At 42.8% G+C, this 25,077-nt stretch overlaps 1 protein-coding gene across 1 annotated transcript in view; it reads left to right on the top strand.

Moving 5' to 3' along the window:
• Positions 1–1,435: 1,435 nt before the first annotated feature.
• The window catches only part of LOC146673074 (ephrin type-B receptor 4b-like), a 37,441-nt gene continuing 13,799 nt past the window's right edge, over positions 1,436–25,077 (top strand). Inside the window, exons 1-5 of the mRNA XM_085401435.1 lie at positions 1,436–2,583; positions 19,953–20,023; positions 20,114–20,256; positions 20,333–20,693; positions 20,820–20,982. Coding sequence (XP_085257561.1) covers positions 2,475–2,583; positions 19,953–20,023; positions 20,114–20,256; positions 20,333–20,693; positions 20,820–20,982 — 847 coding nt within the window. The 5' untranslated portion in view covers positions 1,436–2,474. The remainder of the gene's footprint in view (positions 2,584–19,952; positions 20,024–20,113; positions 20,257–20,332; positions 20,694–20,819; positions 20,983–25,077) is intronic.

The raw sequence follows: 25,077 nt of genomic DNA, 5'->3' as shown, positions 1-25,077 counted from the left end.
CCTCACAACAAACTGCTGGAAACTCTTCAACAGTCGTGCTGTTCGTTTTCATGAACAATCCGAGGCCGTGCCGCTGAGGATTATGGGATAGATTTATCTCCTGTCCTTCCCTAAAGGAGGCTCCAGTGTCTCCTCAGCTGAAGAATGCAATAAAGGAGGCAGTGCAGCTCCTTCCCTCCATGTTTGGGGAGTCACTGCAGGTGTGACTGTTTCTGCAGGAGGTCAGAAACTACCTGAGAGTGAAAGCATGGCTGCTGAGGAGTGTCCTCCTCCTCAGGTGTGGATTCAGTTTGTCAGACAGGACGAGAGACATTTACATAACAAACACCCAGAGAGAGAGAGAGGAACCCTGCTTCAGTTTCTGCTGTTTTATCTTTAATGTGGAGAAAACGAACCAGAAACAACATCAGCACAGTCTCTCTCTCTCTCACGCACACTCACACACACACAGGACTTCTCGTCAAGCTGAAATGTGACTTTTTCCCACTGTCAAGAGTACTGACCACTGATTAGAACCATCAGGAATAAATAAGACAAAGTGTAATAAATGTATAATAAATGTGTAATAAAGTAATAAAGCGGAGCACAGTGATGCAGATATGTGTCAGTATCATGTGTGTTCATCAGCTTTTTTTATAACTGATGATTCAGCCCTGATTACAAAGACAACAGACAGATTAAAACACAGAAAATATGATTTGTTTAGACTTTTATTAAAGCTGGTTTGATCATTTTGTTCATATTTTATTTAATTTCTTTAATTTTTCAGGAGCTGAACTAGAGAAATTTTCTTAGGGTGGCATGAAAATCAAATAGGGTGGCAAAATGAAAGCTTTTAAAAAACACACATGTGCAGGTACATGTGTTTAAAATGATTCAAGTGCAGTAGGTTTACACGTTTGATATAAATACAGTCTATTTTCTCAGCTCACATGAATGAACATCTCAGTTAAATTAAACATGTGAGTTTTCATTGTATTTACTGTGTCGCCTGTATAATAAATAAACATGTAGCCATGGGGCGGTTCATTACAAACACAAGTCTCACTTAAGTTTCACCTTTTTTTGTTTGAAAACAAAAGATGTCATGAACAAAATCTGAAGCCAAATTTGTCAGGATTTGTTGGATCAACCCTCTGAGGTCCAGAATATAATTGGCCATTTTGACTCGCTTTGATTTTCCATTTGTATTTTATCCTTTCTCCGCTGCCTTGCTTGGGATCATTCTTTCCGGCTCAAACTCACGTGTCTGAATTTTCAGTTGTTTTTTTATTGACATTCTGTAGTAACACAACTGATGTGAAATCACACAAAAACATAAAATCCTACTATCAGTTATATGTTTTGTAAAAACCACATGTTTAGTAAATTATTTTCTGCACACATTTTGGTAAAAAATAAGCTTATAAACAGCTATTTATCTAAACATGCAGCCAATGCATCTTCCGTTTGTTGTACAACCATTTAAAATACTACTAAAACTAAACCAAAACAATCAGGTGTCGCGATAAGATGCCCACAAATTATGTGTGCCGGTTAAAACAGGACACAGGAGAACACCACGGGGATAAACCTTGACAACAGGCTGGATTTCGACCTGGAGACAGTTTACACTGCTTTGTGACATTCATTATTACTCTCATTGTCACACGAAACAATACAGTGACTACACAACAAACTACACAACACAACACACTAACTACACACTTCGCGCTAAGCGCCACAAATCGGGCACATTGCCGCGCGTATAGATCCGTCCCTGCTTTTTTAAGGAATTTGAAGGTTTTGGTCGATTTGGTCTCCAGGCTTCAAAAACAGACATGCGCAGACACGTTCTCTCCACATTCCTTCACAGACTGTCTTCGCTGAGCCCCGCCCCCTTTGGAATGGCAGGCTCCTTCAGCCACTCACACTGCGGCTGCGGGTGTGTGGGCGTGGTCTCATCCAGAGGTGGAGGCAGAAAGTTGGAGCAGCTTTTGTTCTCAACTTTTTGTGCGCGTGTGAGCTGGAGCCGCAGACTGGAAGCACTGGGAGCGCTGGTGTGAGCTCCGAGAGTGTGTGTCCGCGGTGTCCGTGTGACTGTAACTGCGGCTTGGCGTGTGTGAGTGTGTCTGTGGTTCGGGACCCCCACCTCCAGCTGTCCCACCGACCCCTGTGCGCTCTCCAAGCCGCCTCTCGCTGCTCCTCAGACGGCCTCGCAGGCAGCCGCGCCCCGCTGCTCTACGCTGGAGGAGAGAGGAGGAGGGGATGGAGGAATGAGGGGGAGCCGGGTGGGAGCAGAGAGCAGGCTGAGAGCTCGGAGCGGCTGAAGGAGTCGGGTGCCGTGACTCCCTCCGGCCTCCATCTTGGACACTTTGAGGACTTTTTTCTTTTTCTCGAACTTTTCGGCTCCAATGAGGCGCGCGCGGCCGGCGGAGACCGAGCCCAGCTGACGTCAGTGATCGGTGATCGATAGGTGCGACCGGGACGGAGTAATGGGGGCTCAGCGGGGCCCCGTGGCCCACGGCCGGGCCTCCTCCTGCCGCGGGCTGCTGCTCCTCCCGCTGCTGGCGGTGCTGCTGGGCTCCTGCAGGGCGGAGGAAGGTGAGTACTGATCAATACACTCATTATCGACCACAGCTGCTGATCGATCAGACTGCATCGGCCCAGAAACGATGACGTAATGTTACAGACCCATCGATCCTCAGAGAGAGGTTCAGTCACACACCTCGGAGGGGAAACCGGACCCCTTTCTTCTTCTTCTGTGGTTAATACGTTTTTACATTCAGCTCAGAGAAGATTGACAAATATTCACACAAAAGTACACAAATGTACGACTGACGTGCTTTTACTGCAGCAGAGTCTGAGCGGCAGTGAAATCCGTCTTTACTGCAGTAAACTCGGGTTTCTTCGCTCCGTCTGTCCCATCAGCAGGTCTGTGTTCAGGGTTTGACCCCGTGGTTTATGATAAATAGGATTCCTGTGACACTGCACAGTGAGAAGACCTTGTGCCTGTAAGCAGGTGCAGGTAGTGAGCTGTGCACACCTTTACCTGCATGTTCATGAGTAGCTGACTAACTGCTTGGGTCCGTTGCTCATACCGAGGCTGCGGGTCAGCCTCCCCGCCTCTGTGAGCCTCTGCAGGGCGACGGCGTGGAGCCGTGTGGCTCTGAGGGTCTGATGAGGGCTGTTGTTGTGTTGTTGTGGCTCTGCGGTTTACTTCTTCACTCATTCTAAGGAGCCTCCACAGTAATGACATGTTAGCTGTGGCTGTGAGCGGGACACACGGCAGGTCAAAGGTCAAGGTCGAGGAAAACAGAACAGCAGACAGTTTGAGGCTTTAGGTGGAAACAGCTGAACGTGTTTGTGTTCTCACTGTTTTAGTTTTAACACAACACAAACGTAAAACATGAGAAAAATCTCAACTGTGACTTAAAGTTGCTGTTTAGAAGATAAAGTGTGTAGAAATGTTTGTGCTGATCAGATTAGAAATCAGATTCACTCAAAAATCCAACCTTTTATATTTTGTGCGTTACAGTAAAACTTAAACTGAAAACTTTTGTGCTTTTATAAAAGTGTCAAACATTTTGTTAACGTGTTTTATTTACATCTTGATAAAATCTAAAAGAGCCAATCAGACATCAGGACAGCAAACACGGGGGGAAATAAATAAACACGTGAGAATAAAACGATAAGAAACGAGGAAGCATCCTGTTCACTGAGAAATAAACAGAAAAAATCAGTAGTCTCTGAGAGCGCACACTCACAGTTTACCGTGAGCCTATCATCGGCTGTGACCGAGCAGGACGCTGTCTGAGCGCGCTCAGTCGGCTCCAGCGTTTCTCTGGTTTTTGTTGTTGAGCTCTAACGCGAGAGGAGCCCAGGCTGAGCTGAGCTCCCACCTGGGCTGATGTGGCCACAGATCAGCCCAGCCCAGCTCAGACAGAGCTCTGGAGCTTTTTACTGCAGCTGATTCGAGGATTTATTGGTTATTGATCAGGAATCCTCTTACACGTTCAGTGCTGTGTCTGAGCAGCAGTAAAAACAATCATCCTTCTGTCATCACACGACTCCACCGTGTTTAAATTCAGTTTTTAGCTTCAGGGCCATCTGGAGATAACAAATCAGCGTTAGCACTTTCAGGCTGTGTTAGCTCAGAGAGCAGAAGCTCGCCGGTTTATTAGGACCAGCCAGGCTAAATGTGACACGGTTTAGTTTTCCTGATAAAGCGGTCATGTGATCAGAGAAGCTGCTGTTTCCAGAGCGCCTGTTGACGCCCCAAAAAACCTAAACCAGCTTTAAAACTGTTAAACATGCGTGCTGATACCCGCTGAGGGGAGCCAGTTTAAAACCAGCAGGCAGGAAACCAACAGTGCTGCAGCTGCTTCAGATCAGCATGTGACTGGTTACCAATACCTTATCTATCATGCCGTTTGTCAACACAAAGGAGCAGCTGACTGTCACGTGACCCCCCTCCCCAACAGGAAGAGGACAGGAAGTAGAGACGCAGGGGCCGAGGGTCTGAGAGCTGAAACAACAAACTGTTTGATAGCTGATAAATGGTTTAACTGCAGGGTTATTGATCTACAGATACCTGCTCGGTAACATTTCACTCATTAAAACCGGAGCCGAGACTTCTGGCAGCCATGTCATTGGTCAGGTAGTGCCATTAAAAATGCTCAAAAAGGCTCCAACAGCAAAAACTTAGCTACAACCCTAATAATGCAAACTTTAAGCCTTGTTACAGTTTAAACAGCTGAGTTATTAAGGCATTCATCCTCCTTCACAGTTGTGCTGTTAGAAACGAGCATAATTACATGTGAATAAAAAGTAGAGGACCGATAATGAAGCCCTGTGGAACTCCACCACCTGTAAAACAACACCTGTCTCCACAGAAACTCTGAACTAGGCCTAAAATGCTTTGAGTGACGGCTTCTGAGGTTCTTATACACACGTCCTCATGTTTCTCTAACACCTCCTGCCTCTGTCATTAATCTGCATCTCTGCCTCAATAAACCACTACACTTCTGTTTCACAGTGTTTTTGTCTCAGACTGATTGTATTCATTTGTGCTGTAAACATGGACGTTTTAGTCCGAGGATGGAGTCGGCGCTTTAGTCTCGAGTGGACATTGGAGGAACTCACGACCGTATTAAACCTCAGCAGCCTCGTGAGCGTGTGTGCAGTCGACTGAAGTTTACACAAACAGACACTCAGGAAGACTTGAGGATAAATAAATAACAGATTCACACACACTCGCTCTTTAACGGCAGGTTAATCAGCAGCTGAGTGTGTTTGTGTGTGTGCTGGAAGCAGGATCATTGTTTCCTGCCAAACCAGAAAATTACCAGTTAGAAAACAATAGTGTGTGTGTGTGTGCGTGTGTGTGTGTGTGTGTGTGTGTGTGTGTGTGTGTGTGTGTGTGTGTGTGTGTTCAGACTCTGAAGGCTGTTTGAAGCCTCTCTGGGACTTTACTGTTTAACCCTTTGAAGGATCATCCAGCTTTGCTTCACCCGGTTAAGCTTCGCTCTCTGTGCCAGCTTCTCGCGCTCCACCTCTCAGCATAGAGGGTCACATGAAATCAGGAGTTTCTCACATAAAAACAGTGAAATTAGCTAAAGTGGTTAAATTAGACATCTTTCCTCTGGACTCTGGTGCCGCAGAAGCTTTTTTTTACTGTGGGTGTGTCCACATATTGTGCTCCATCTGCTCCCTGTCTTTTCTCTCCTCTTGTCTTTGTTCTGTTGTTCTTATTTTAACCCCGCGCACACACCAAACCTCCCCCTCTCCACCTCTTTCTCCTGCCTCCACCTCTCCCTCTCGGCGCCTTTCTTCCGTCCATAAATCCCTTTAAAGGCGCTGGATTTAATTTCTGACTGAGGATTTACATGTTAAGTGCCGGTTTGTTAATCTGTTGATTGGCCCTTTGGAGGTTTAGCCCTCACACTCACAATAAAGACGGGCATATGAGACCTGTGAGAGTGTCGCCAGAATTTTCAAAATAAAATGCCAGCCACATGTTAGGTTTGACCTTTCTAACAATATCAGCTGTAACATTTAAATGAGTGCACAAATGGTATGTCCAGAAAGAGAAGCACGTGACGTTTTTAAAGAAAGTAATAATAATAATGCATTTAAAAGCCCAAAAATAGGAATTTTGTTCTCTCAAAGTTAAAAGTGTTTGCATTTTTCAGTGTTAAAAATAACCTGACCAGGTAGAGGAGGGTTTAGGATAGGGCTGCTCAATTAATCGAATTTTAATCACAATTACGATCGGGGCTTTCAACGATCATTAAAAATGACTGAGCCGATTATTAGCCCCTCCCTCGTGCTTTACTCTTGCGCTGCTCCGTGTGGCAAATCCAGCGCACCTCTCTGCATTTCGAACACGCGTCACAACAATTAAGAGCGGCGGTCCCCAACCCCCGGGCCTTGGACCGGTACCGGTCCGTGAGTCGTTTGGTACCGGGCCGCGAGAGTTGAGGCTCAGGTGTGAAATGTCTGGTTTTCAGGGGTTTTATCGGTTTTCAGCGTTATTTTGTTATCGTTTTGATTGTTAACTCGGTTTTCCTCGGTCTTTTCACGTGTGTTATGAATAAATCATCTTTTTTTCGGTACCGGTTTTATTTTGTTGCATTTATCCGCGACACCTTAAAGGCCGGTCCGTGAAAATATTGTCGGGCATAAACCGGTCCGTGGCGCAAAAAAGGTTGGAGACCGCTGATTAAGAGGACCCGAGGGAAGCTCGGAAAGCTAAGCAGAAGTTATTTGGAGAGGAGAGTGACTGCTGTTGGTTGAAAAGAGAGGTTAAAAAAAAAACTTCAGTGGTGTTGCACACTATTTTATATTATTTTTTAAAGTCATTATTCAATACATTGTTATTGTTAACCCTTTAAAGCCGGTCAGAGCAGCACGCTCCGTTTTGTGTAACTATTTTTAAATCCCTGTAGAACCTGAACCGTGTAAGCTAGCGCAATATTTTTTTTTGCATATGAAACCGGAGGAGTTGTACTTACATCTTATGCCATCAGCTTGTCCTCTGTCATGGTTTCCTTCCACATAAAGCTTTGCAAAAATTGCATAAAAAGCGCTTGCAGGAACAAAAACATAATATTCCAGAAACACGCTTTGCCGATCCGATCAGCTGTTCATAACACTTCCTACAGTGAAACAGACGTCAGCGCGAACTATCGCATGTCCGCCATTTCCTGCCCGAAACCGGAAGTGACGTCATTTTCGCGGAAAATGTAGTTTTTTATTTGTAGGCCTTAAAAGCCTATACTGGTCATGTTTGACTTTTCTGAATAGTTTCTGAGATGCTTAGAACTCAAACATCACTGCTGGAAATAGTTTATTTTGATGCACATGCTGTTTTCTTTGCAAATTTGCATCATAGGATTGTTTTTTCGTTTTTTCCTGCAGTGTATATAAAAATTGCTGTATCTCCAAAATAAAACTATGAAGACACTCAAAATAAATTTCCTGTTGTAAACTATTTTTTGCAACTTTTTTGTATTTAAAGTTTTGAGGGATAAACCTCTTAAATTTCTCCAAGTAGAAATATATGTAAAAAAACAAAAACGATTTTCAAATTTTTTTGTAGTTTATTGCACTTTTTTGCAATTAATGTAGTTACTATGGACTTAATGCATACATATTATTAAAATATGGGCTATAACAGTTGCATAGCAAATTGAAATGCTCCCAAAAATGGCACTACAACATGTAAAAAAATAATATAAGCTCTGGCGGACTTGGTTCTATGGTAGGTCTTAAAGGGTTAAATAAATATCGTCAAATAATCGAGATTTCAATTTCAGTGAAAATAATCGTGATTATCATTTTTGCCATAATCGAGCAGCCCTAGTTTAGGATTGTAAACACACTAACAGTGAACACCCATCTGAGTCCCAACATTCATAAGAATCAGACACCAATAAAGCGTTCACATTAGTATTTGCTGTTACCATAACCGATATAATGTATACATAATATTGTAAAATTATTACATTTGAATTAATATTATTATTAAAGCATAATTTGAAAAGCTGAAGGAAAATATTTCATGTTGTGATGCAGAAGAACCTATCTCTGAGGAGCCTGGAGTAAACCAAAGCATCTGCACATTTATTCACAGATGGTAAATAAACAGGCAGAACAACAGCTGAGAGCAAAGCTAAAAATATGTTTTAAAAGAGATATGATCTCAGTGTCTTCAGTTTGCCCACAAAATAAAATTTTTAGAGAATATATAAGATCATTTGCTTAAAATGTTACTGATACAAATATGAAGTTCCCCTTTAACCTTTGTGACATGCGCCCCAACACCCATCAGTGGACATTAAAAAACATTTTTAAAAAGTGTAGAAAAAAACCCTTAGTTTTTCTGTATATGGAATACTTCGTGGAAAACCGTCAGGATTTAAGAAATCTTCATCAGATGAAGTTTTGTTTGTAACCTCACCCTGTCCGGCGTGCTGTGACAGGCAGATATTTAACGCTTTCAGCTCTGTTATTTAGCAAGACTATAATTTTACATGATTTGTGGATGGTTTATATTACAGTGAAAGAGGTTAAACCAGAATGGCTGAGGACCAACAACAGAGCCCTGGGGAACTCCGCTGGTTAAAAGAACACATTCATTAAAAAGTAGTAATAATAGTAAAACAGTGGTGTTACCTGTTCTCAAAGCTGTGTCTCTGTTTCATAGTCAAAACAAGCTTTTCATAACTGTAGAAGCAGATTAAAATCTTTCATGTTGGAGCAGAGGGAAGATTTGCTTAGAGGACAATTTTAGGATTCTGGGAAAGCGTCCAGAGCAGCAGGAAGTCAAACTACCTTAACTGAGAGTGACGCACGCTGATGCTATGATCTCAAGCTTTTTCTGACATACCTGTTTCTGAAGCTAAAAAAGTTCCTTCACCTCACATTTAGTCACCGAATGATTAGGTTCAGTGAAAAATGTCCATAACCAAGGGTAATTCTCTCAAACGCCATCAAAGCCTTTGATTTCATGTTACACCCCTACACCAACCCCCACAATGGCTTTATGTCCTCCCAGAGGGCTCCACCCCCCAGGGTGGAAAGCCTAAAGCTATAATGTAATGTCAAAACAGTCGATAGCTGAACAGCTCTGTAATCATCCCATCGAACCTTCCTGTTTCCATTTTTCAGCTCACCGCCTCCATCATTAAAACTGATTCAGAACACTAAAGTTTGAATCATTACATTTTCTAACTTCAAACCTCATCCAGAAAAGAGGATTTTAATGACGTTTCTAAATTTTCCTGTTCTTTCATCTTTTTGGAGCCTATACGATGAACAGTGGAAAGTTTTGGGAACCTTCACCCGACTGCTTTCACTAAGTTTAACGAGCGTCAAAGTTACGTAACCACGGTTCTATGAGTGTAGGCGCAGCTGACCAAGAGCTGGCGGCTGCTTTTGTGTTTGTTGCTTTTATGGTGAATTCTCACAGTGTTTGCTGTTCTCCATCTTCCTTCATCGGGTTAAGAAATTGTGTTTGTTCTGAGTTAAGTGGGTAACGGAGCCCACCCAGTAGTGTTTCAGCGATGTTTGGAAGTGCCTACATTCAGATATGTCAGATGAGGTTTTTAATTGCACAAAAGCTTTCCATCCATTTCAATCGAGTCATTTTCGATAAACAAATCAAATCAAAATCAAATCACTTTTTATTGTCACATCACATGTGCAGGCACACTGGCACAGCACATGCGAGTGAAATTCTTGTGTGCGAGCCCCACAAGCAACAGAGATGTGCAAACACAACAACACAAACGAGCAAAATACAAGAATGGCCAACCTGAAACTAATAAATATATGTACAATATATAATAGTGTATGCATTTCTGGATGTGTATACTAAATATTTTCCTACGTGTGTGTGTGTGTGTGTGTGTGTGTGTGTGTGTGTGTGTGTGTGTATACACATTTTTACAAATTAAATAGTAAAAAATAAAATAAAATAATAATAATAATAATAAAATATATAAAATAAATAAAATATACAGAGTTGAATATGTGCAAATATAATAAACTTAATGTGAAGGCTCTAGGATGGTTATTTTTTTAATTATAATAACTAGCCTGATAAACCCAAATTGTTTAAATGCATAACCTCCAATCACTGATTGATTTACTTGTTTAAGTTATGTTTTGTCTGGCAAACATGTCACATTAAATAAATAACTTTGTTGCGGGTAAAACTGTATTATTGTAATGCAGAGAAAACACATGTGCAGTCTTTTTAAAGTCTTAAATATTTAATGTGAATTACCTTTTGAATGCACCTTACTCCTCTTTTCATTGTGAGTGCCTAATCTAGAGCCAGTTTCATGCATTTCAAATTAACCAAACAAAAACTAAACCACTTTCTACGACTGAAAATATCTCCCACATTTTGCCAAAAAAGACATTCACCAGTGATTGGTAGAAGGAGCCCACAGATGCTGCGGCCTCCATGAATTTCGTTTTTCCTCGTGTAAATTACCCCCGGTTTCCCTTTGTAAAGTTCAGCCTTCAAACCTGTTGAAATGTGGGCTGGTTGTCAAAAGGCACAGAGGCAGAACTGGCTCTGCACTGGCATCACGTCGATGGAAAAGAGATAATGGAGTAGGCCCTATTTTTCTTTCTCCGCAAAAACATCCCTGGAAGAGGTCCTGCGGGGGCAGTTCCTGTGGTTGGAACAGTCACAAAGGTGCACTCTGACTTGAAATAACCTGTTTCCTGCAGTGGAAATCGGCCTCATTAGTGCAGTCAGGTATTGGCATACATTCAGTCATAGTTTCACTGTAGGCATTGGAGTAAATGAGGAAAAGAAAATTAATGTAAAACTCCATTTTTTGAAGGGTTGGGGGGGAAGCTGCTCGGAGCTTGCACTTTGTTTCCTTGACTCTCTACAGCAGAGGTGAGCATGACCCACAGAGACACGGCGGACACACTAATGGGAACTACAGCAGGCTGAAATAAAGCGGACTGATCCTTTAAGGACGCTTTGAACCATCTGGAAGCGAACGCACTCAGCCTGAGTTCCTCCTCTACAGCTAACGAGTAACTTTCCATTCTCCAGACAGACGTCCTCAGGTGGTTTGATTTGTCCGCGGGCCAAAACTCCGATATTTTATAAACTGTCACATGTAAGAAGCAGAAATGTTCTCAGTGTGATTTCTTCCAGTTGACTGTTGGATAATCTCTGCAGCTGTGGAACATTTTTCCAACCGGATGGTTCAAAGAGTCTTTGAGGATTGAGTAAATATCACTAGCAGGGCAAGTTTTAACCGTCCTCCTATGTTTTCAGATGTTTTATGTGCTGATTGCTGAGGAGAACAAACAGAGCTGCAGCTCGTTGTGGAAGATTCCTGACATGTGAAATGAGTCAGAGGCAGTTCAAACAGCCTGAATCATCGATCGGAGTGTTGACAGAGAGAAGATAAGGTGCTCAAACAGAGAGCGATGAAGACGAGCAGGAACAAACACAACCTGAACATCTGTTCCTCCATGAAACTCTCTTAAATTATACAAACACTGTCTGTCTGCTGGCAATGAAATGTGTGTGTTTAAGACGTACAGTAAATATACACATCAGAAACAAGTAGAACCAACATAGTGTCCAGTAAAGGCTTACCTTGTCTGTGCTCATCATTCCAGTGAAGTGCAATGATAAGATCCAGTACAAAGCTTGGTGTGGTTTCTCTAACTGACTATTCAGTTCAGCCTGTTGGCACTGGGTGTGAACCAAACCAAACACTTACTAGAGGTGGGAATCTCCATACAACTCACGATACGATATTATCACAATACTTAACGCACGATACAATATTATTGCAATTTTTTAAAATATTTTGCGATATTCAGATTCTGTCCATAAAGGTAAACATTAAATAAAAAAGTTTTAAACGTAATTAAAATAAGACATGTCTTAAATTAAAATAAGTAAACTGTCATGTTTATTGCTGCCAAAAAAAAGTTAAACACATTTGGACAGTTTCAGGATTCTTGCTCAGAAAAAGGATCAACATGCTCTGAAGTCAGAGCACAAAAACCTTTTTTGTAACAAAATATCGATTTCTGCTGTCCCTGTATCGATACATTATTAGCAAACAAAATATCACGATACTACACAGTATCGATTTTTCCCCCCACCCCTAACACTTACTGAGGATGGCGGACCTCAGGAGGTAGAGCAGGTCATCTTCTAATCAGAAGGTTGGTGGTTCAGACCCTGGCGGCTCCAGTCTTCATACCAAATATCCCCGGGCACGATGCTTACTCCACTAACTCCTCCACTAACTCCACCAGATAGTGGTGTCTAGCTGCTTCCTTCCAGGAATTTACTGACATATGTGAGTCCTTATGTTGATGTTGTGATTATTCTTCCATCATACTGAGGCTAGGATCATTATTCTCTCACTGATGAATTTGAACATTGTGGTGAAAAAGCAGACAGAAGAAATCTATGGAGCTGAACGGACCAATCACAGCGTTTGCAGCTGTGGCGACGTGTATTTCCATTTCCAGGGAGATGCACGTCAGGTTACAGCGTAGGGTTTCAAAGAGGCTTGCAGTTACAGCACAGTTTTTCCCGCTGAAGCATAAATCTTTAGTAACTCAGCTGAACCTCATACCTTTGTCAGGAACACCTGGACTTTATTGGAACACGTGGGCGAACAGCCACACTGACCGTTTTATTGGAACTGAGCTAATTTGGACCTTTTTATCGCTCAGCGGTGCCTGAAGGAGCGTTTGGAGCAGGAACTGATTAATGACATCAATTTTAATGGGAAGATACCATTCCTCTGTGAATTAATGCCTCCTGCTGATGACATACATGTGAAATTGTCCTCTAACAAACTGAGCTGAGCCACATGATGATCCTGGCTGCAGTGTGATGACAGAGGGAGGCATCCACGGACCCACACTTTGTCCCCTCACCTTTTCCAGGCAGTGTAACCAAGCTCTGGCCCGTTTGATCTGCAGCTGTCTCTGCTAAAGTTAGAACATCCTTTACGGCCCCAAAATCAGCCATAAATCTGCAGTTTTCTCCACATCCTGCACCAAAGTTTCCACAAAAAGAGAACACGTCATTGACGTTTGCAGAATGAAAAAGCTCCATTGTTCTTGTTTGTTGTCTTTTAACAAGACTGAGCAAATGAAGTGACCCTCTGGAAGTACTTAAAGCACTGAGTGCGCGGGGTGTTTCATTAGTGCAGGCTGGTACGATGTGTGGTTTTTAGCCCTGATGTGGAGTCACATCACATGACATTCAGTACAAATCTTAATCTGCACCAGAGTCAAACGTTTGTTAGGTTTCTCTGCTCTTCCTGCACAGCCGGTCAGATGGTTGTTTTTAGATCTTTGAGATAAAAAATCGCACAAAGTTCAGCGAGCAGAAAAGCAGCAACTGAAGCAGAAGAAGGAGAGAGTAAAAGGCAGGAGAAGGAACGAGGAGTCGAGGAATGAGAGAGAAGAAAGGAGCGAGGAGGAGTGAGATAATCGGGTTTATTAGAGAGCAAGTCGCAGCACGAGACCACACACACCAACACACACGCAGCCCGACCGGCTCGTGTAAACATCCCGCCAGCGTTGTCATGGTAATTTCCGTGTCCTCGTCATGCACTCTTATCGCAGATGCACTGTTTACAGCGTGTGTGTTCCTTCCTTTGTATGTTTGTGAGGACCAGAGTGCAGCAGCGCGGGGACATTTCTGCTGGTCCGAGGATCCAGACCCCAGTCCTCGCAAACACAGGACTCTGTGTGTGTGTGTGTGTGTGTGTGTGTGTGTGTGTGTGTGTGTGCAGTTTACAGAGTCTATATGGATGTAAACCAAACACACACATGCTGAGGCTTTAATTGGCTCAGGCTGCGATGCTGATTAGAAACGCGTGTGCATAAACTTTATTCGTCCTCTGCGGTCGAGACTTGGAGCTCATAACTTCGGCAGCTTCAGAAAAACGAGTTAATGTGGCGGCTTGTAGAAAATCAACAAAAAGAAGACGAACCTGCAGGCTCGGCGATCTCGTGTCACATCACCGCAGGTTTCTGCGGCGTTTGCTATCACCTGACTGCGCATCCAGCACTTAAGATCCGAGGCCGTATCCCTGATCACATAGCATGACATCACAGCCCTGCGGTGTCAGAGGGAGCGGCGAGGCATTCAGGTGCTGCAGTAGATCAGATACATGAACCCGTGGACATCCTGAAGGGAGGAAAGACGAGAGCATACCAGAGGGGAGTGTCACTAAAACTGCTACACAACCTGAACCCTAAAATTATGTCAGCGGCAAAACCTGCTGTTCCTCTAACATCCCTGCACACCACCAGGCTAAAAATGTCCAACTGCAGTAAAAGTACTTGGACTTTGGCAAAGCCTGTGAACATCTGACATGCCGTCAAATAAAAACACTGCAGATGCTCTTTAGACTCACACAGAGAAACAGAGTCAGGCTTGTATATTTATAACAGACTAAACATAATAATACAACATGAGCACATGTGTATATGAAGCGTATATGAGCTGAAGCGTTTTCTGATCAGTGTTTGCTTAGGTGGTGGAGTTCCACAGGGCTCTGTCATCCATCCCTTTTGTTTTTAAAGCCACTACATGTTTATCACTTTATAAGTCAGTTTGGTTTTATATCTCATAACTCAGGCTTACATTTTGCAGCATTTGAAGTGTCGGGGCTTCCATGACTTACAGGCGGGTGTAGCTGCTAGCTTGTCTGCTAGGCTTCACCTTAGCTGGTACCTGAACTGGTCCTCTGGACTGTTTGTGTGCTCTTGGAGTCTTTTAGAGCATTTCTAATGCAGTTCTTTGACCAATGATATGGCTGCTGTGTGGTTAATGGTGAGATTGTAGGATTTTAGTTGCTTGTTACTGAGCACGAAGTCTGTGGATGCAGCTCGATAGCCAGTCAAGCTAGCTGATAGCATAGCACTTGAACCTCTCGTGCTCTAACTGCACTAACATGGCAGCCACACTACTAATGTTGAGACTCAACTCTGTCTCTTGGTTTTTTGTGGTTTCCTAGGATTTATTAGTACAATAGCAGACCCAAAAGTAGAAGCACCGTAAGTGTTTCTACTGCTTTCCTAAGTTTAGAAGTTTATCGGAGCTCCCCGTGAAGAAATAAGAGGCCCGTGTGTGCGTGAGGAGACGCTGACCTTCTTCTCCTGAGCATATCACACTGGCAGAGGTCACATTTTCATCATGTTTTCCACTCTTGGCGTTGGAGCGTCTGCTGCAGCAGATTAATCATCACACAGTGAGCTCTCGACTCGGCGCTCGCTGCTCATCTGTGTCCGTGAGCTTCGTACAGGCGCCCTGAGACACCCGGGGAGAATTACAGACGGCTTCATTCCTCAGCTGCTGCCAAGCAGAACGATGGAAGGGCCGCTTTCCCTTTCTCCACGCTGTAATCACACACACACACACACACACACACACACACACACACACACACACACACACACACAGTCAGGCGCTCCAACTGTTTAAATCTGCCTGTCGGTTAATTAAAACGAGAAGTGACTGAAGCTATTAGAGCAAATGAATGACGAGACTGTGTGTGTGTGTGTGTGTGTGTGTGTGTGTGTGTGTGTGTGTGTGTGTGTGTGTGTGTGTGTGTGTGAGAAACACAGGCAGGTCAGTGTGTTTTTTCACACCACTACAGATTATTAATCTGGTTAAAGAGAGCTGATGAAGTGTAACTGACGTGGACTCACAGACTCACAAACACACACACACTCTCTCCAGAGCTGTATTTGTGTGTGTGTGTGTTTTGTCTGCCTGTTTTGTGAGGACCATGGTTAGATCTAGACCTTATAAGGACATCAGACCTACAAGTGTCCGTTTGAAGGTTCAGATCACAGACTGTAAGAACAGTTTTTCACTTTGAAGCCTGAACTTTGGATGATTTATTCATCCTTCAGTCTGCAGGTCGACGATCCTTTAGAAAAACAATATTTAAGATTGTATGGACGATTCTTTCTTCTTTCTTTGTCTTAAAGCTGTGCGATCAGAGGTTTTAATAGTTAGTGTGGACCGTCCCCCACACCTCTAAAGCTAACACTCATTTTACCTCGTACGCCACTTTAATCGGAAATGGTCCAGTGCAGCTTTAATCCTGGAAATACAAGTATAATATGTGTTTTTCCCCATGATAGAGAAATTCTGCTGTAGTAAATGACAGAAACCTAAAGTGTAAGAAATGAGTGTGTCAGCAGTTCTGTAGCTCATTACTGTCATTATAAAACTGAAAGGTTTTGTTAGTTAACACAAAATCTCTTTTTTTGTCTTTTACTTAATTTACTGTGGACCCATTGCATTAAAAAAAATAAAAATATTTCTTTCTGATCTCTTTTAGGGCTGTTCGATATAACGATATATCCGATGACATTCACATTACGCTATCGTTTGTTTTGTGGTGTCGCAAATGTGCAGTTTTTGTATATTTTTTTCATCGTTTTATATGAAAAAAATACAAAACAACATCTTGTTTTTATTTGTATTTATTTCTTAGGGTTCTCTCTTTCTCTCATATTTAATATAAACACACTGCGGCCGGCAAGCGACTGTTTTTATGCGTTGACGGTAAAACCATCGCGTGGCTCCTGCGTCTGCTTGTTTATTTTCCACATAAACCTTTTCACAATAAAGCTCAAGATCCTGTTGAAATTTGTCTGCTAGGCTTCATCTTAGCTGGTACCTGAACTGGACCCCTGGACTGTTTGTGGGCTCTTGGAGGCTTATAAACATTTCTAATGCAGTTATCTGACCAATGATATGGCTGCAGTGTGGTTAATGCTGAAATTATAGGATTTTATTTGCTTGTTGCTGAGCACTTTGGCCTAAGAGGCTGTTGAAATTTTAAAAAATAAACTGAATCAAGTGAAAGAGTACACAGAGTGTTTACAGATGAAAAGCAAAAAAAATAAACCTTAGACTCGAACCTTAGAACTTTTCCCCGCATTAATAAATTAATAAATTAATAAATATTTATTAATAAAATTAATAAATAATACATACTCACAAAGAAAATGTCTAAAAATGTATAGTTTCATTCATCGGTCAAAACAACTAACTCCAGGTGCACGACCTGCAAAAAAAAAAGTGAAATCCAGAGATTCACAGAATTTACAGAAAATGTAAACGATGTGTGATATATATCGTTGCCGGGACGATAAATGTCTTATATCGGGATATGAGCTTTTGGTCGTATCGCACAGGCCTAATTTCTTTGTTGGTCTGTTACTTGGTTACTTTGGTGTAGTGTTATTAGCAGAGACAGGGAGAACTTTATTAGTTACACAAAGTGTGAAACGTGAAAATACAGTTAAAGGTCTAAACTTTAATGTCGTGCAGTCCAGCAGGCCAGATTGGAGCTTTACAAGGCCTGTTTCTGGCCCCTGGGCCTTATGTTTGACAGCCCTGGTCTGCACAAGATGCAACCTTTTTTTAACCGTATGCCCTTTGTAAATAAGAATATTATAGTCTGGATGAAGCCAAGTCAAAACAAAGTTATTATATTTTTTTCCGGCACAGCCAGCCTGAAGTGTCTTCACAGTCTCCGTTCACGTGGAGACGTTCCTACACGACTGACAAATGTCCTCCGTATTTTGAATAAAGTAACTGTGAGAACTAATCTTTTAAAAAAGCAAATCTGTAATAATAACAAAGGCCAGTTTCCATAATATTGGATTTTATAAGCCTAAACACTCCAGCCTAACAAAAGTCATCGTGTGGGATTTATGTTATTTTGAAAGCATTCATCCATCACAGCCAATAGCTGCAAGCGACACAGACACTAAACAGGAAGTGAGCCACATAAAAATGTAAAAAATGTCAGTCGGGCCTCAAATGTTTCCACGCGCCTCCGCCCGCCTCACTAAGCCGTCACGATGATTTTATTGATGTATTTGTATTATTTTGAAGGCACCTGGATGTCACAGTCAGCAGAAATGAACAAAGGTGCGTATTAAACAAGCGCTGCTAAAGAGGAAGTGAGATCACATCTCAGAAAACGCCCCATCAGTGCTTCCAGCTGTGCTCGTGACACGCTAAATTTAAGCTTGCAGCAGAGCGGCGCGCTGATTTATGCAGAACTACAGCACCAAGACGTTTACGTTGTTTGGATGTAGGCAGTAACATCAAAGCCTAAGCTGAGGCCTGTCATATTAAAGGTGGGGGAACACCACCCTCCCGTGTAAATGAGTCCTGCAGCAGTGAAACCAGCACGCTTAGATTTATCGCTCTCTTTCTGCGGCTCTGAGCTCTGACTGAAAACAGAAATCCTCAGAAAACAGCAGCATTAATGTTGTATTTGTATGGGACTACTTTCTGCAGAGGACTGATATGAACGTATGGTGGTTGTGGAGGTCTAAGAGGCTTAGGAAGAGGGGAAAAGTGTGAGAAACGTCTGCATTTTTCACCGTGTGTGTCAGGGTTAAGCCTCCTGAGCCTCTCTCCTCCAACGCTGATTACACACCATCACTCACGGCAGATATTACACATGTGCAGGCATGCTTCGAATGTGTGTGTTTGTCGGGGTGTAGCCTGGTCTTCTTCACCTGTCCTCCTTCCTCCACAGAGACACGCAGAGGGAGAAAGAAGCCCTTGTGTTGTATGACCGTCTGTGTTTTTACTTTCCCTGATTGAAGCCGCTGAAAGACCTCCTGTGGGTCGTCTGGCTGAACCTGCTGACTTCCAGTGAAAAATCAGAGCTCATATCAGAGCGCCGCCTTCAGCTGATCTGGTTCTGTTGCTCCGTCTGAGGCCTCCGTGAGTTTCTCTGTCTGCCGGAGTCACCGAGCGGTTCTGATGGTTTCAGGGGTTTGTTGAGCTTCCAGTGGTTGTGGACGCGAGTGCACAAGTTCACGCGGTTTTCCAAACGCTTTTTCAAAAGCTTTCAGAGACACCTAGGTGTTTTCAAAAGAGGTCGTAAAAGACGTGATTTTTAAAAAAGACTTTAAGGAGCTCTGGACACGTGGGATGTTTTCAAAGGGGCATTTTAGTAAAATTGAAGAGTTTTTGCATTAAATACAAGTGTGTTGGAGGCATCTGAGTGGCTGAGAGGCTTTGAGACACCTTGACTGATGATTTGAAGGCTTCAGGCTGACTTTTAGGAGGTTTTAAGCTTTATAAGGTTGGAAGAAGCTGTTTTACAGGTGGTTTGAAGAGCATTTAGGAGAACTTTGGAGGAATTTCTAGGGAATTTAGGGGCCTTTTTAGAGGTTTTGAAAAACTTATAGGAGGCTGCTGGGACCATTGAGTCTGAAAAGATTCCCAAGTGGCATCACTGCTGTTTGAGGAACTTGTTGATAACCTCGAGGGGTTTTACAGATAACTTTAATGCAGTTTCAAAACATTATATTTTATTTTTAAGAGGAATCGAGGGACCTTTAACACATCTAGGCTTCAAAGAACCATCAGGAGGTTCTTGTGTTCTTACATTACCAGTTTGTTGTGGTCATTTGGGCGACTGTTAAGAGGCTTTTTGAGATCTTTAGAAGGTTGTGGGGGTCCATTGGGAGTCTCATGACTTGAAGGTATGTTGAGGACCTTAGGAGGGTCTTTTAAAAGGTTTTAAGCAAACTTTTAAGAGGTTTTAAATAACATTTGCAGCTGTTTTAAGAGGTTTGGAAACACTTCTAGGAGGCTGCTGGGATCTTTAAAACGGTCCAAGAAGTCTCGAAAGGTCCCAAGTGACGTCAGTGCTGCTTGAGGACGTTGCTGACAAACTCAAGGAGGGTGTTTGAGGAATGTTTTAAGGGGCACAAGCAAGCATGTCGTTGGAGCATTTGAGGGGAGTGTGGTGACTTGCCTGTAGAGGACTACGTCGAGGTTTTAAAGGAGTGCTCAGTAGGTTTGCTGAAGACCTGCAGTGGGATGAACTTTGGGTGATTTTTAGAGGATGTTTTATTTGCCCAGGACTTGCTGACTGTTGCTGTCTGTGTTTCAGATGTGCTGATGAACACCAAGCTGGCCACATCTGACCTAAGATGGACGAGCTACCCTGCTGATGACTCGCAGGTACACATCAAAGCTAATCTGTTAGCTTATAGCTAACACTCTGCATTGCTTTGAATGAAAAGCTCACCTATGATCCGTCTCTGTCCTCAGTGGGAGGAAGCGAGCTCGAGGGACGATCAGCAAAACACTGTGCGGACCTATGAGATCTGCACCATCACTAGCACTTCTTCCTATTGGCTGAGGACGCGTTGGATCCCTCTGAAGGCGGCGACCACGGTCTACGTGGAGATCTGGTTGGTGGAAATCACAGGTCGTTTGATGTTGATTAACGCGGAGAAGCGAATATAAGCTCTGAACGTGTCGACGCAGGTTTTCCATGATGGAGTGTTCCAGTCTGAGGCAGCCGTGTAAAGAGACCTTCAACCTGTACTACTACCCGTCAGAGGCTGACGACGCCACGCTCACCAGCCCGGCCTGGATGGAGAACCCTTACATCAAAGTGGCGACAGTCGCTGCCGACCACCTGATGCTGCGTGACGCCAGGGGCCGCCCTAATGTCAAGGTGCTGCGGCTGGAAGGACTGCGTAAGGCGGGGCTTTACCTGGCCTTCCAAAGCCAGAGCGCCTGCATGGCGTTGCTCTCTGTGCGTGTGTTCTACAGGAAGTGCCCGCCCCTGCGCCGCGCCTTCGCCTCTTTTCCTGAAACCGTCCCCCACTCGCTGGTGGAACAGGTAACCATAGCAACAGTGGAGTCTAGCGTTCTTGTACATAACAAGCTCACCTTTGAGTTTAAAAATAAAAGCACTGTAACTGAAGCTTTTGTGTCTACGAGCTTTTATTTTGACATTCTGCTGCAGGCTCAGGGTGTGTGCGTGGAGAATGCCGTGACGCCGCCTGGCGAGCAGTCACAACCTCCCAGCATGCTTTGTGGTGAAGACGGGGAGTGGGTAGGACAGCCGACGTCCAGCTGCGCCTGTCGTCCTGGATACGAAGCAGGAGAGACCGACGTACGCTGCAGAGGTGAGAGTGCAGTCCATAAAACAAAAGACCTCCTGTTAGTTTTCAAAGTAAAAGCGTCATCACTGAGATGGAACGAATGAATCCGGCACATTCGAAGGCCCGAGCCGAGACCTCGGGTTCACCGTCACGACTTGAACTCACTAACAGCTCCGACCATCATTTGTTTTACAAAGTAAAAGCTTCTCCTGTGCGCCGCTTCATTATCAGCACTTAAAATTCTTCGTGGTCAGAACTGCGAGTCCGAGTAAACAGAGAGGAGAAGCTGGAGGCGATTAGAGGGAGAGAGAGCGACGTGTTGACAGTGTGAGAGCGAGCAGAGCAGGGGCCCCAAAGTAAAGCAGGATAAAACTCAGCAGTAATCAGATTACTCTCAGTGTTACAGCTTTACTCAGTAAACACTTTAAATCTGAGGGAAATGGAAACATAAGAAAGTGTTTCTCTTTCCCACCATGAGCTCAGATCACAACGTTTGTTTACATATAACCAGATTATAACCAGATTACAGTCGTTGTCTTACGGCGTGTAAGAGGATTCCTGAAACGTATCAGTAAACAAGGATTACTGTTTCTGTAATCAGCACAGGTATCAGAGGAAGCCGTCACTTCCACAATAAGACCGCAATTGTTTGACAATAGACATCACACTGCTGCCAAACATTACATTTTGTAATGTTTTTATTTATGATTGTTATTAAAGTTATAATGAGAAGCAAACTGATCTTAAGATTAAAAAGAGTCAAAGATTTATAGACAAACAATCTGAAATAAAAAAGCTTTAATTGTTTATATTTTGGTATAACTGTACCTGACTGTCTGACTGTGATACAATAGTATTATTATTATTATTATTAGTAATATTAGTCCTACAAATCTTATTAAAGTCAAAATAGTCACAATACAGAAGTTAAATCACTTAAATTACAAAAGGTTTTGAAGAAAAAAGTAAAATGGTGTTGATGGAGTTTACAATAAAGTTTGTTTAATATTGTAACAAAACAGACAAATCTGATGTGTATTAGTACATTAATTGTTTCAGCAAATCAGCAGTTTTATTAAAACTTGCAACATGTTGAAAAATAACTGTCAACAGTTACAAATAAATGAATGTCTCAGTTCATCAAGGTGATTACAAACAGCTGTTGTGTTTTTATACGAAATTCAACTGAATTTCTAAAACAATGAAAAGAAGGCGAAAATTGTATTTATTAACAAAATTAGTAGAAAGTGAGTTTTTAAAAGTGTAAACGTAATATTTTTATGAAAAACATCCAAAAAATGAAAATGTATTATTTAAAGAAACTTCTGTTTTAAAGTTATAACGAGTCAAATGTTAAAATCCTTTAATTAAGAAACATGTAGATTTAATTTAATGTTATAAAAACATTTGTTGCGTTTGAACTGAATATAATGAAAATAAGATGTGAGATTTTAGAGAAAAAGAGTTGAAAATATGTAGGAAACTTTGACCGAGATTAAAGAAAAGAAATGATCATTTCTCTGATTCTATCCTGAAAGTCAATGTTTAAAACGGTTTGTTAAAAAACAGGCACACTTAGGACACTGTTAACAGTAACTATAGTAACTATTGTTAAGTAAATGACAGGAAGCGGTGTGGGTCACAGTAGAGGAGTGGCTGTGTCAACAAGTGTTCAGCTTCTTACAGTGAGTTTATAATCCACTTTTCACACACAGTCACAAACTGCTGCGCAGTGACTAAAATCACAGTCTGTGCAAACGAAATATGGTTCATGCTGTTATTCATGAAGCTTCACACCAGCTGAAAAACAGAGAAGCACGTGATTATTTGTCATTAAGATGTTCCTTTATTTACTTTTCAAACGTAGCTGAAAATTCTGTTACTTTTAGGTTTAAAGTTGAAAGTTTTAGGAGATTTCTAAAATAGTTGTGTTACACTTTGATAAATTGTTGTTAAAGTATTCGGGGAGTCTCGCGCCGTGCCGGCTCCTTCACGCCGCTCAGGCGTCCTTTCAGAATAAGACTGGCGGTGTGGGGGATGGTGGAGGCCTGAAGGAGAAAGTTATTATTGAGCTGTCGTTGAAGTCGTGTGCAGCTGTTTACTTTAATGAGTAAGTGAGAGGGGTTGTGGGTAAACTGCAGGAGCAGCTGCTGCGGTGTTTCTCTGGAGGAAACGCGCTGTAATCGGAGTCCGTCCTGCCTCCGCGCTCGCCGCACGTTTCCGTCCTGTTTCCACGCTTCCTCTCCTCTCCGCCATCGCCGCGGGATGAAAGCAGAGCGAGGTCGACGCGGGCCGCAGACGGCTTGGTTGTCCAAGTTTCCTGTTATTCTGTGTGAGGTCAAAGGTCAGCTGACTGCGAGCGGGAAGCGCTGCAGCGGCGACAGCAGAAGCAGCGACGTCCTCTGCTTGTCTCTGCTTCTGAGGGAGGGGGAGGGGCAAGAGCCAGGCTGAGTGAAGAGGTCAGAGGTTAACTAGCGCTGCTTAAGCAGAGTGTGTGCATGTGTGTGTGCTTACTCCTGTGCTTGGCAGGGGAGGCCAGTGATGACATCATGGCAGCACTTTCCACATCCTGTTGAAGCCAAGGTCACTTCCTGTCTCTTATTGTCTGTGAGTCTGCACTCCTCCCTTCATCCCTTCATCCCTCTGCGGTGTTCCTGATCCCAGCTCTGAGCATTACTCACATTCCAGGCCAGAAACCCACAGAGCCAAACCTCTCTGCTTTCACTCTCTGCTCTTTTTAACATAATCATGTGTTCATTCTTTAATATTTCCTATAAATGAACCATTTTTAGTTTCCAACCATTTTTAAACCTCAGTGACAGAAATCGACCTCTACGTCACAAACATGTTTCATTTCTAATAAAAGGCTCCAGATGTTCATAAACATCTGTTTGCTGGAGTGTGCATGAGCAGGAGAGGCGGGTGTGTTTCTTTGGGACTGTTTGATCTCTTTCGGGGACAACCACTGACGGGTTTGACCTGTTTCTGGACACACTGAGCTGCTTTTACTGCTTCGAGGTTCACTGTCATGTTTGAGTGGAACATTTGCTTTAGTTGGGACTCGCTGGCACGCCTGATACCTTCATTGTTGGTTTTAGTCCCATTGTTCTGAAGCCTCGTCTTTTTAGAGCCTGAGGCCAGGAGGCAGCAGCCTGTGTGAGCTCTGACTAACAATACAACAGCTCAAATCTTCTCTGACTGACTCAAACTGGTTGTGTTCAGACAACAGGTCACATTCAATGTTTTTACGGTTTGTAGAACTAATTATTACTAAAAGATCTTTATAAATGCAACTGCAAAGCAGTGTGACTACATTTTATTGCTTCAAAATAATTTTCGTATAATATTCGCGTTTTGGCTGCTGTCACGTTCAAATAAAATTCTGGAATTTCACACAAAAATGGAGCCCAGCTGTCTTTTAGTCCAATTAACCTCACAGCAGTTTATTATTGGTCAGATAATTGTATTAGAAATGCTCCAAAAGGCTCCAACGGCACAAATACAATCCAGAGGTCCAGTTCAGGCTGCCTGCCATAGAACCCACATCGCTAATAATTTAAACTTTAATCCTTTTTTAAGCCTAACCAGTTTAAACAGGTGCGGTACAAAAATAGTAGACCCCCCCATAGATGAAGCAATAAACATCCAGTGCATTTACAAGCAGAATTAAATGAAACCTAATTAAAAAGTAGAGGACCAATAACAGAGCCCTGTGGAACCCCACCACCTGTGAGAAAACACTCTGATGTCAGCTCTGGTTTCTGTAACGCACATTAATCTGAGCTTTTTACTGCATTCAGAAAACAGTTGTTTGGATGTAAAACGCTTCAGGTCATACCTTCAGAGGCTTATTATACACGTGTAATCATGTTCTTTTTACTTAAACACCCTGCTGTTCTCTGCACTCTATGATTATACCTGGTCTATTGTTGATATAGGCCTGACTCATTAAACCACAACACGTCGCTCTGTGTGTAACTGAATCTTGTTATTTTTTATATCAGGTTGTAAACATGCTGTAGAGTTGAAATTTTAACATGGAAGTCTATGAGCACTGGCACGCTGCTGGAGCCCCTAGTGGACAATAGAGGAAGTGCGGTTTTTGTAGCGCTTCTGGAG

The sequence above is a fragment of the Rhamphochromis longiceps genome, linkage group LG3 (genome assembly GCF_057381845.1).
Source record: "Rhamphochromis longiceps isolate RC_006_pf linkage group LG3, R_longiceps_female_GT1.1, whole genome shotgun sequence".
Classification (NCBI taxonomy): Eukaryota; Metazoa; Chordata; class Actinopteri; order Cichliformes; family Cichlidae; genus Rhamphochromis; species Rhamphochromis longiceps.
The sequence above is the reverse complement of the archived record's forward strand: the minus strand, read 5'-3'. Positions and strand labels throughout refer to the sequence as shown.